The following is a 12,750-nucleotide window of genomic DNA, read 5'->3' on the forward strand; positions in this document are numbered from 1 at the left end:
TTAAGTCAGCAGGGCTGAAGAGGCTGTATTTTCAATTTACAGGATCGTCGGAAAAATAAAATTTCTTGGATCATTGGAAAAATCTTATCCCTTGGGTCCCATTCTAAAAATTGGGAAGACAAAAAATGATAGAAAAATATTAATATATGTCCACCTCCGTGGTGTAATGGTGAGTGCACTATGCTATCATGCTGGAGAACCCGGGTTCGATTCCCAAGAGGGTCAAAATAAATATTTTAGAATATTAATAGAGATTTCAATAGAGATAATATTAATAGAGATTTTTCAGTCAAATATTTATTTAATATGACCCTGGACTAGTACCTGAAGCGGAAGGCTGATCCCCTTTCCTTCGTGTGTTTAACAATCAAGATAACACTGTTTCTATACGATGCAGTACCATATGCACCATTGGGTGCGGATAAGGGTTAGAAGAAGAAAAAAAAAATAGAAAAATGCCAACAATTTGATTTGGACTAGCGATCAGAAACGCATTTACTGTCTTTAATATACAAAACCTTAACATAAAATGAAAAGACATAAATAAATTACCTATGCATTTTTTTATTAGTGTTATAACTTAAAACAAAAATACTATTCTATGGTACAAAAATATGAAGTAGGTAAATATCTGAGAAAGCAGTTATTTTCTTAGTGTAAGTATTGAACAGTAACAAAATGTAAATGGGGTATTGATAAGACTATTTACTATGCATTTTGTAATAAAATATTAATTGATATTATGCAGAGCGAGGCAGAATCCCGGAGCACTCGGTGGCTGTGCGGGAATGTTTCTGGCTATCATACGACACGTGTGCTCTTCTATTCTGTGCTTGGCTTCACTAACATTGGTGACAGTCTCTGCAGACCACAGCTTCTCAGCGGTAGCACTTACTCTGGGGAATATTCTGGAAAAATCATTAATGGAAAATGATTATTAAGGTAAATGTCTTGTAAAAAAATATCTGCAAAGGAAGATAGCAGATATGAATGATAAAATTTTCTATATTTGGAATCCCACCAAGAACGTTGAAATGGAATTGGTGTAGCTTTTAATCTGTACTATATAAATTAGGCAAAAATATTATTATTATTATTATTATTACTGGTTAGAAGGTTAGGGTTAGGTTAGGTTAAGAATAAAATATATTTTGAACTGATGTTAATGTCATTTCTCGAGGGACTCGTACATATTAGCAGTGTCTAAGTTACACAAGCTAGTACGAGTATGCTATTACACTATTACACTATTACTGTTATTACTGCTATTCTACCAATTTACATTTCATTTCCCTTCCCATATAGGAGTGATGTCCTTCATTTACGTCATCTGTATCCCATCAAATAGATTCCACTCCTATATTCAAGAATCTGGATCAGAGAACTGATCTCAAATACTTAGTGATCAAGTTGACACTGCGTTTATCCGATAATGCGATATGATGCCAACAAATTACGTTTTTGGATGTTGTTTGATCGTAAAGGATGATGACGTTTAAAAAGAAAACATATTTTGAATAAAAATAAACAAATATATGTAGGGTATGTTAAATCCGAAATTCATCCCGAGTGATGTTTACTGACAAAAAGCCTTTTGGAACATTGAGTAAGTAGTCAATAAGGAATAATGTAATAATTTTCATCAGGTGACTAACAATTCAGAAGCAGTCACTCATTTAAGTTTTTTGCAAAACTATCTCATCACCAAAACTAATTTTAGACTTCGTTAAATGAGTTCATTACCATTTGTATAGAGACTCTGAAAAACTAAATTTAAATTTCAACTTTCAAGTTTATAAGAAACTCCTCAAAGGTGTAATGACTTTCTTGGTGATAAACTAACTATTGCAAGCAGAAATGACTTTTTTTACCTTGATAATACGTTATTGTCATCCACTACTTCTGACCACATACACGCTTCTCCTCCAAGTACCAGGTTCTTCTGGGCCTCTGTACCGATGAAGTCCCGAGGGTCGCAGTTGTAGAACTTCTCCCAATCTCCTCCATTGGCCAAATGGTCGAGGTACCAGCAAGTGCTAAGCAGGGAAGGATAACCAGCAGCCGTAATCTACAAACAATTCATTGCTTATGAAAAATGTAAGCGCTTTACTATAAACAAATGAAAATAGGTTCGATGATAAATGACCGGAAGATAAAGCCATCGTTACCATAGTGTTACATGGGGACATTACTATTACAAAAAGAGGTAACTTACATTCTGTAGCAACTCTCTTTGGTTTCCAGTCCACACATGTACAACTGTGCCATTGGGGAGTCGCACTCCGTTCAGGTACACTTCTTGCCACACGACAGACTGGGCCTGCAGTTTGTCGGCAATATCCACTATCTTCTGGATATATACTTCTTCTAGTCCTGCGAATGTGGCTATATTGTTGTCGGTCATGTATTCTTTTATTTGGGGATTGCTCTCCCTAAAAATACAAAAAAGTGGTCAAGAAAGAAAACAAAAACGTAAGTATACATATTTTATATTCAATGTGGATACTACGGATTAATTGAAATAGGAAGAAGGCACCAATAATCTTTATAGGACTAAACCTTTTTTGAAATAGTATTTCGGTGGTCTCTTAATACATGAAAATAAATTTGAACGATGTTTCACCTATGGTCGGAAGAGGAAAGCTATTTACTTTACAAAGCTCTCAATAGATGGCAGTAAATTGCAACTGAGATATGAATGCGGTTGTTGAGGTCTATATTTATATACAGTATATACAAATTCTGAGAATTGTGGTATTATAAATGTTCAGTAGTGGGCAGAATGGTGAACATTACACAGTGTGTAGATTGTTCACTTAAGCCAGCCAGTGCCAGTTTGTAAGCCCAGACTTCCATATTCCCTTCAAATAAAAAGATGATTGTCTTTATTGTGACATCTAATATATCTTTTAAATTTCCATTACTTACCAACATTCGAAGCCGACCTCGTCACCTCCGAGATGAATGAATCTATCAGGGAACACTTCAGTCACTTCCGTGAAGAGGGTTTCTATAAAACTGTAGACAGAAGGCGCTGCTGGGTTGATCGGCCCCAGATCTCCATTAGGTTGTCCATTACTTCCATAACAAGGAGTTAGAATTTCTGGGAAAGCTTCACCCCAAGATCTGGTGTGTCCTGAGGAATTACCAATTATTGGAACACCTTTAATTTGGTTTAACACAAAATAATTGGTGGAATAGGCCCATATAATACTTTTGGTCATGGTAGCATCTGATATGGTCACAAAGCACATTCCTCTGCGACCATATCAGCCGCTAATGCGACCGGAAATGTTATATGAGAGGGTGTAAGAAGCTAACGCAGTTATCACGATATTTGAGATATATATTTCAATTTCATCATTTTCAATGTTATTGTAAGTATTCTGCGAAAAGAGATTAAGTAATAATTTCACCATGTAAAATCCATGAAATTTTGACATAGGCTGATTAAAATGTTCAAATTCTGTGAATTTGTTCCTCAAATTCTATTATGACATAATAAATATTTGAAGCGCTGATTGTGATTTTCCATTTTATAACTCAAAAATCACTACAACATATTATAACTTGATCATAATGTCACCCGGTTCGGAAGCAACACAGCTTTTCCCCAAAAATACATTAATTTTTTAGGTAGCAATATGAGATGCACAAAAGAGAGGAAGAGAGAAGGAGCTTGTTATGATTATTACCAGGAGTATCATATTCGGGCATTACTCGTATTCCCCTTACTCTAGCATATTCCACTATCTCGGCAACGTTCTCAGGAGTGTATACAAGTCTGGGATGGTAAGCTCCTTTTTGACTAAAAAAGAAAAAAATCTATATTTAATAATATTGGTTATAATGGTTTGTCATAGGATGGTCAAGAGGGGGGATTTAAAGGGGGAAGAATGTCAAAATAGTGGAGAAAAACTAAATAAATAATAATATTAATTTATATGTATCCTTCCTCAAGGGTACGCATTACTGTGTCCAAATTCACGATCTTGTACAGGTAAGGGTATGCAACTTTGAGTCCCCTAACTATTTTAGATATCCCCTTTTTCCTACAAACCGTTCCTCTATCCTCAAGTATGCATTTCTTAGTGACCTCAAGTATATCTTTCAGTCAGAAATTTCAAAATTACCTTAGAGTTGGGAAAACTTTACTTTCATATGGAAAGCTGTGATCATCCACAATGTGCCAATGGAACACGTTGAGCTTATTATATACCATGCCATCCAGCATTGCTCGAATCACTTTCATAGAAATGTAATGGCGACTGGTGTCTAATAACAGTCCACGGTGGGGGAAGCGCGGGAAGTCCTCAATCGAAGTACTATTTACCCTCAAGTCCTGAAATCAAATGGCCAAGGTCACATGAAGAAATGCAAAGAGAAATATCGTAGTTTAGTAATTTCAGACTTCTATTAGAGGTCTACAAAGCCTCTATTACAGGCTTGTCTGCAGGTAGGATAGTAAGGATAGGGAAGGTAAATGTGAAAAATATATAACAAATACTCAGTATTGAAAAATTTTCAAGATGAGAAGATGAGAATGATTCAAGATGAGACGAAAATCTTTCTTGAATTTATTTTGCACTTGGTGGGAATTGAACCCGCAACGCCAGTTTCACAGTTCAGCGTCTATCCAACTACGCCACAGCGCCTGACATGAATACAGATAGATATTAGTGTGAGTGATATGCATTACATAAGCATTCTATCAATATGTATCGGTACATATGTACTTGTGAACTTCTTGTTGGGATCAACAAAGGTCTTACATCTAGAATTGATAGAATATGTATTTTATACATATCACTCACACTATTTCAATTTAAGTTTTCATGTTAATGGAGTATTCCCAAACATTTTATATATAATAAATATATGTTATTTAATTACTTATTTTTTATATGGTAAAAAAAAGTTATATTTTTAAGCGCTCATATTTAAGTATCCTAAAATTACTAAAATATCTATTTTACCAAAATTATTCACCTTCAATTTATTTTTATCAACAGAGACCGATCATTTTTTGCTGCTTTTTGTGATTTATATTTATTTTGTAAAAGACTCAACAGCAACAAAATATGAATGGTTATGTAATATAATACTGCATAATGTATAATGTATGTATAATGTTTTAAATGATTACAACAGTAGGTAGAATGGGGGAACTTACGGCGTCGTTGAAGTTATTTTTGTAAAGCATCTGAGAGAATGATTCCAAACCACGGAGGATACCCCACAAAGAGCCACTCACTAGGTGACCAGTTCCTTCTGGAACAGATGGTGACCCGACTTCTAATACATCTGTTGACAAAACGGGACAATAAGATAAGAGATGCAGCAAACTAATCTCAACATTCAGAAATTTTTCTGCCCAACATTTAAACCTGTTGCACATGTGAAAATAATAATATTTTAGAGGCCACACTTGTCTGTTTCTGACAAATACTTCTAGCTTCCTCTACATCCATACCTTTAGTCGTACATACCCTCCCGTTCATATAGATTGTGAACAAACCCAGATTTCAGAAGTCTTTCCTGGTTGTCATTGTCCCATTCACCCATCTACATTTGCCATATCGCTTACTCCTTTCAATAAAATCATATATCAAAAATCGTCAATTTTCAGTTATGTTTTCGGAATGGCTAGAAAATGTACTATATCCCAGCAAAAGCGGCATATTTTTAACTTAATATTTACCCGCTACAGGGTAGAAAGTTTTGTTTTTGCATTTTGAAGAAAAGGTAATGTTTAATTTTTTTTTAAATAAACTAAATATTTTTGAAATGGAGAAAAAACATTCTCAGGTTTTACCTAAAAATATCTGTTGCAAAGTAAAAAGTTCAATAAGTGGCTTGATATTTATTTATAAAACATATTATTATATTTTTAAACTTTAAAAACGATCTGAAAAATCAAGTTTTTTTATTTAAGACGTTGTTGAAAGGAGTGAGCGATATGTATTATCTTATTCAAGTTCATATCATCCACACGCTCCATATGTCAAAACCACCTCAAAGAAAAAATCTTAGTTTTCTTAATTTCTTTAATTTCTCAGTTAGTTCCTTTACACTACTATCATCTATCTTTTACTAATTCCATGTTTCACTCCCATATACCATATTAATCAAACAAAGTTTCTGGCGGGTGATATGGTCACAAAACGCCGTAAAATGTGCTTTGTGACCATATCAGACACCACAGCGACCAAACATGGGAAAGCAAGAGACTGACATGTAAATATCACACCACGACCATGTATGGTAATAACGCAGAAGAAAAGAAAAATGCTGCATCGTAGAATTAGCGTGGAAAGATTGAGTTTGAAGTTTCTATTGCTAAGGAGGTGTCGCATTTTGAAAAAGGAGTGTCTCCACATTTTTTTCCTGTCTTGTATCTCCTGAGAGTGGTCACTTTTTATTTTATTTTAAACTTTTGCCCCACATTTCCTATACTCACAGTCTTCCTTCATGTCCAAAGAGGGCCATTGCTGGCAGGGTTCTGTGAGGTTAACGTAGAGGTTGGTGAGGGGTCCTCTGGTACCCCGCCCCCTGCCACGTCCCCGCCGTAACCACATCGGGCGGCGCGCCTTTTTGAGCTCTGGCCACTGAGTCACTATCAGCTCGTAGTAACGGATGATAGCCACATTTAGCATTGGGCATGTGTATGGTCCAACGGTCTGGGAAAAAAACATTTTAATTAAGACACAATTATTAAAAAGTAAATTTCCACTAGAAAGAACACAATACCTCATATAATACAAGCAAATAAAGGGACCAATTCTGAATCGTGTCTTCATATTCATGCATAATTTAATAAAAATAGGGGATTATTTTTTTTTAATTACCTAACGTCCAAGTGACTCTGAAATCTAGCTACGGCTTATGCAACGCCGCTTATCATGACCCTACTCAGGGTTCAACTTTTTTAGTTTCATAGCCCATGCGTACTCGTGAGTGGATTTACTCTTTATGTTTAAAGTTACTATAATTTCATGTAATTCATGAGTGAAAATTCTAGGCAAAAACACTCGCGATAATAAGGGAATATAATAGTTCTTCTATTTAAAACTTTTCAAATTACAGAGAACTTGCAGAAAATGCTATTAGCCAATAGGAACAGCAGTGAAAGACCATAAACAAATTTGGAGAGCATAAACAATTTTTTTTCAAAATCATTCATTTTTTTTCAAAATCATTCATACTTGGGAGTAGGTACCTAATGTATATTCTCAATTTTTTTTAAAATACCTAACGTCCAAGTGACTCTGAAATCTGCTACGGCTTATGCAACACCACTTATCATGACCCTACTCAGGCTTCAACTTTTTAAGTTTTATAGCCTATGCCTACTCGTGAGTGGATTTACACTTTATGTTTGAAGTTACTGTAATTTAATTTAATTTCTAGGAAAAAACACTCGCATTCTCAATTTAATTCCGAGATGGGAGGGAAAATAGAGAAAAATTCCGGATAGTGCAAACATATTTTCGAAGTTTTCTACAGTTGGTACTATACATTCTTGCTTTGCCAAGATAGGCGGGAAAATCCCAATCAATCCAAACATGTTTTCGAAATTTCTACACATGCCACGTATACCTACGTACTGCAGATTCTCGATATACTAAACCATTTTTGAAAAAATGCTATGAGGTACTTGATTTATTGGGATAAGCATGGAAAATCCAAGTAAATCCAAACATGTCTTCGAAGTTCCTATACATACTAAAAGATATTTGATTTACTGGGATGGACGGGAAAAATCCCAATTGCTTGTAAAAAAAATCGAGATGTTTTACAGTAGGTACTGTAGATTTTCGATTTACCGGTATAAGCGGGAAAATAGTATCCCAGTATATTTAAACATATTTTCAAAGTTTTTCACGGTAGGTTCCGTAGGTTCTTGATTACCGGGATGGGCGGGAAAATCCAAGTTAATCCAAAAATATATATTCCAAAAAGTTTTCCACGTATGCCTCTATTGGAATATATCACATCATAATAATATGTATATAATAATATCTCGATTTACTGTCATAATGGTGAAAAATCCTAGGCAATCCAATAGTGTTTTCGAGATCTTTGACTTCAACCAGTGAAAAAAAAACAGTTAATCTAAATACGTAAAATATTTTAAACGTAAAATCGAACTTCAACTAAAGTAGACACGATTTTTTGTATGCGAGTGTAAGTAAATGCAATAAATATACGATTTAAAAATATTACCTACACATTGCACCGCAGTCTCGACATCCAATCATTTATAATAAACGAATTTACGCTGTTAATTGGGGACAACGGACTTTCATATGGATTCATTTATACCGTTCTTTGATATTTTCTTTCTCATATACACATCATGTATTTCTTTAACTTAATAAATCAACCATAGTGGATCATAGTACAACTATACTTGTACACTTTCGTACTTTTGAGTGTTGGTAATCATTCGTTACCTTGAATAAAAAATATGAATGATCCGCGGAAACATACGAAGTTAACATTGGATCGCATTAATGGTTAAAAACCGATTTGGTATCTTGTACCCTTTGCTACAAAATAAAAAGTTAGTAAAGAAAAAAACTGGGATTCCAGCGAGCGTTTTTGCCTAGTATTTTCACTTATGAATTACCCACAAGAAATTATAGTAACTTGAAATATAATGAGCAGATATAGGCTAGGTATAGGTTATAATACGTATAAAGTCAAAGCCCAAGTAGGGCCATGATGAGCGGTGTCGCATAAGCTGTTGGTGGATTTCAGCGTTACTTTAAAGTCAGGCAATCCCTTCTTTTAACCGCCATTTGCAGTAACTGACATCTTCAATATAAAACAATAATAATAAAACCCTTTTCCGCACCCCAATGGTGCATAGGGCACTGCATCATATAAACGCAGTGTTATCTTGATCATTTAGACATGAAGGAAAGGTGATCAGCCCTCCGCTTCAGGTACCAGTCCAGGGTAATATTGAATTAATATGACAGTGAAAAAATCACTTATATTTATTTTAACCCCCTTGGGAATCGAACCCGGGACCTCCAGAACGGTAGCCGAGCGTGCTGACCATTACACTACGGAGGCGGACATAATATAGTAGAGTATAATAATAATTATTATTTATTACACACAAACAATAGAAAAAAGATAAATATACAAATAGGGTACGTACCTCCATTCTGAAATTCTCCATTGAAAATGTGAGCACATCATTGTGATAAATCTGTTTCTGCGGTTTTGGCCAAATTTCTCCCTTGGTGGGCACATAACGAGGACCAGGATATTCGATATACCCAAAACATTTCCCGCACAATACTAATAAGAAAATTGACAAACACACCAGGGAAGGATTCAAAGTTCCCGCCATGATCTACAATTAAAAAAAACTTAATATTAAACATTAAAAATAATACAGCAATAATTCAACTGACGTGACAGTGTGAAATTCAATTTTGTTTTAAAAAGATTTTCTTAACAAATTTCAAATAATGCAATAAACAAAATTTTTTTTCGAGTTTTGCGTCGTATGTATGTTTTGGTGATTTATTTTAATTTTATAGGCTTTGTCGTGTAAAGTATTACTTAATAACAATTATCGATACATACTGTATTTTTATATGTTAGATTAAAAAGGTTTGATGTATGGTAAGTCAATTATGGAATCTATTTAGAGACAATGATTTTTTGGACTTATACTAAAATAATTGCAATACGTCTTACTAGACAAATCTGGCAAATATTTTCCTAGATTTTCATTTTTTTCCTATAATAGTGGTTTTGTAATATAAATTTTAGTTTAAATTGTTAAAAGAATAAAGTCACACTCATTTTCCGATATTATGCGAACAATTTTTTGTAAAAAAAAATAATTACACTACGAAATATTCATAACATTATACTGAAAAAATAAACAAACAATTTGTTTTAATAATGAACGTATGATTCAAAGAAAAAAGAGCTAGGGGTCGGTAAAACTTGTCCGATACTATCCGTACTTTTCCCGACATAAAAAAAAATGTGAATACATTTTTTTTAAAATTGTTTAAATAAAGCACCACTCTTATTTTTTAGAATTTCAAATGGTGATAAATTGATTATCATTTAATTTGTATTCAAATAACGTTTTATGATAAACATGAACCGTTATATTAGGCAGCTTGTGCACTACACGGAATTTCACCGTCCGGCAGTCCGGTTTTGAAAAATAAAAGCGACTACGACTTGTGTAGTGCACAAGAGGCTTTAGGATTCCTTTCAACATTTAATAGTTCGACGCGAAAATTACACATAATTTTGAACCAGTGTTATTGAAAACTAGATGATTTCTATTTTTATTTTTACATTTCTATATCCATGAATTTTTAAAAAATGGCTGATAATAAAATAAAACCAATATATTTCTATAGTTTATCTAGTATATGGCAAAAAATATACATATGTATCGCCAATCGTGTGTCCCTTTCGCACTTCATTTGAATGATATGTATTTTGATCGATTATATATAGAATGGGTCAAAATTAACATATATTTGTATACATTAATCAAAATCTCGTGTTAATGTTCCTTACGGTTATCACTTAAGGCACCCAAAATATTAAACAATAATTAATCATATATTGGTTCAATATCAAAAAGTACAGGATTATAATATAATACTTTTAATGCACTGTGAAGCGCTCTTTTTATACAAATTGTCTATATTTATAAATATGTACATCACGTGTGTGGTACCGTTTATTTTCACCAACGCCTTTTCCGGGGCACTAATTTTGAAAATTGTAAACGTGACTCCTAACTTCCGCGACAAATTTATCAATTTGTTGTAATAACAAGATGTAATAAAATACAGTTAATTTTAATTTGTTTTCTTAGTGCATTAATTTGTATTTGAGAAAATAATGTATTCTACCAAACAGCTAAAAATGTTGGAGATATTTTAATCATGCAAACACATTATTAAAAAGTTTTGTTACCTTTAAAAAATGAATACCTGCATTTAATACCTACATTTTAAACTGAATTACTTTAAAAACAAACCATTCACCATGGTAATAAAACATTATTTTTATTTCTTGCTATATAAACACAACATAAGGTCTTACAGAAGTGGAATTTACAAAAAAAATGTATTTATTTCATTCGGAAACAACGGTCATCAAACATAAAACAGACAAAATTTCGTTTTAAATTTTACACGTGTTATTTAAAAAAAAAACTTTAAACCGAACGATTTTTTTAGCTATTATGTTGACCCTCGAAATTATTAATTTTGACGAACGCAGCTATAAACTTTTAATGTCGTTGTACGCAATGCGCTCAGTTGCATTTGAATATTGTAGTATTAATCGTAGAATTTAACGTGATTTGTCAATAAAAACAGCGAATTAATTAATTTACCGTGTAATTTAAAGTAACTAACCGCCGAAGATGTGTGACAGTAGCTGTTTCACACGCGAGGATAGAGGATGTCGAAGATTGAGGATGTATCGCGGCGACTCGACCGAATGCCGAATGAATTCAACTGACAGAAAGTGTCACCCGTCCGACACTATTTATTTTAACGCCATCACATTATCAAAATTATAATTAAACAATCAGTCACGGGCGGGGGGTCATTGGATATAAAAATAATTTACGATGATATAATAATTTAGTAGTCCACTTGCAAACCACGTTATGTTAAAAAATTAAGGTTTTTATCCAATGAAAATTTAAAATACAGTAAACCCCCCTACAACGTTGAGATAGGTACCGTGTTATCTTAGGGAACTTTATATGGGGTTAATGTTTTTAAATTGTATTTTTAATTTTTAAACTGACTCATTTCAGTAATTTCTGCTGGTTAAAATGTAAAAATACAATTTAAAAATCGGGTTGCGGTCCCGTGGTTAGTGTCGCGGACTCTTAAGTCAGAGTTTCTCGGTTCGAACCCACTTTACCACAATTTGATACCTATTTCTAATAATGAGCCGCTTAGGCTCACAGAAATAGTATAAAATTGAAATATTTGTGTAAATAATAAAAACACAAATATTTCTCTTTTTTTATAAAAAAAACATTAACCCCTAATAAAGCTCCCTCTGATAACGCGGTACCTATCCCAACATTATAGGGGATTTACTGTATTAACAACGTCCATATCTGGCAAAAAAATAATTTAATTTAAAATTAATTTAATCTACCAAAACTCGTTAAGTTAGGAATAAAATGGAATATTAAAATCAATACTCTTGCAAAACTTGCTATGCCGATCGACAGTTCACTTTCAAAATTCTATCATGAAAGCTCAAATCGGTAGAAGATTTAATCTTCTAGCGATTTCCACCATTGGCTGAAAAACTTTTTTTTTACATAACGTGGTTTGCAAGTGGACTACTCAATTTATGGCACAAGAGAGATTGGAAAAGACGATAACGATTGTTTTATTCATAATTTAACACATCGAAAGAAAGACAAATATTATGATCATTTTTGACATCTCAACATAGATGAAGAAAAATATGGAGGTCTAGGTATTTATAAGGCTTGCGACCTGTCATAGGCTGGTCAAGTGATCACTTTACACACGCATTACCAATTCACCACTCTACCCACGATTGACAATCACACTACTCAAATTTTGGAAGTCATATATATATTATCAATCTCATGACATTCCGTGATTGAGTTCACAACAGCCATCTATGATTGGATTTAGAAACCTTTTATTTAGCAGAGACCCTTTATTTGTATGCAAGATCCGAACCCAG

The 12,750-nt window shown here is 33.5% G+C and overlaps 1 protein-coding gene across 3 annotated transcripts; it reads right to left on the reverse strand.

Moving 5' to 3' along the window:
• Positions 1-544: 544 nt before the first annotated feature.
• On the reverse strand, positions 545-11,551 carry LOC148307024 (beta-hexosaminidase subunit beta-like). Of its 3 annotated transcripts, none has more exons than XM_088264072.1 (10): positions 11,421-11,551; positions 9,173-9,370; positions 6,461-6,680; positions 5,174-5,304; positions 4,134-4,342; positions 3,696-3,808; positions 2,929-3,136; positions 2,216-2,432; positions 1,872-2,068; positions 545-908 (listed from the first exon to the last, which is right to left on the reverse strand). In XM_088264072.1, exons 2-10 carry the CDS (start codon positions 9,365-9,367, stop codon positions 731-733), a joined length of 1,668 nt encoding a protein of 555 aa, XP_088120198.1. In that variant the 5' UTR covers positions 9,368-9,370; positions 11,421-11,551; the 3' UTR covers positions 545-730. The 3 variants fall into 3 exon arrangements, with proteins under 3 accessions (XP_088120198.1, XP_088120199.1, XP_088120200.1); XM_088264073.1 differs by having other exon boundaries at positions 11,399-11,528; XM_088264074.1 differs by having other exon boundaries at positions 9,173-9,386; positions 11,421-11,524.
• Positions 11,552-12,750: the final 1,199 nt, after the last annotated feature.

Source organism: Brachycentrus maculatus, unplaced genomic scaffold (genome assembly GCF_059751285.1).
Source record: "Brachycentrus maculatus isolate JH-2025_06_01 unplaced genomic scaffold, ASM5975128v1 h1tg000213l, whole genome shotgun sequence".
Classification (NCBI taxonomy): Eukaryota; Metazoa; Arthropoda; class Insecta; order Trichoptera; family Brachycentridae; genus Brachycentrus; species Brachycentrus maculatus.

Bases quoted from the DNA above. Each gene is read 5' to 3' on its own strand.
- LOC148307024 (XM_088264072.1), bottom strand. From the start codon at position 9,367: ATGGCGGGAACTTTGAATCCTTCCCTGGTGTGTTTGTCAATTTTCTTA. The intron at 5,305-6,460 runs GTGAGTATAGGA...TTTTGTCAACAG, and splicing joins TTTGGACATGAAGGAAGACT to ATGTATTAGAAGTCGGGTCA. The intron at 2,069-2,215 runs GTAAGTTACCTC...AATTGTTTGTAG, and splicing joins AAAGAGAGTTGCTACAGAAT to ATTACGGCTGCTGGTTATCC.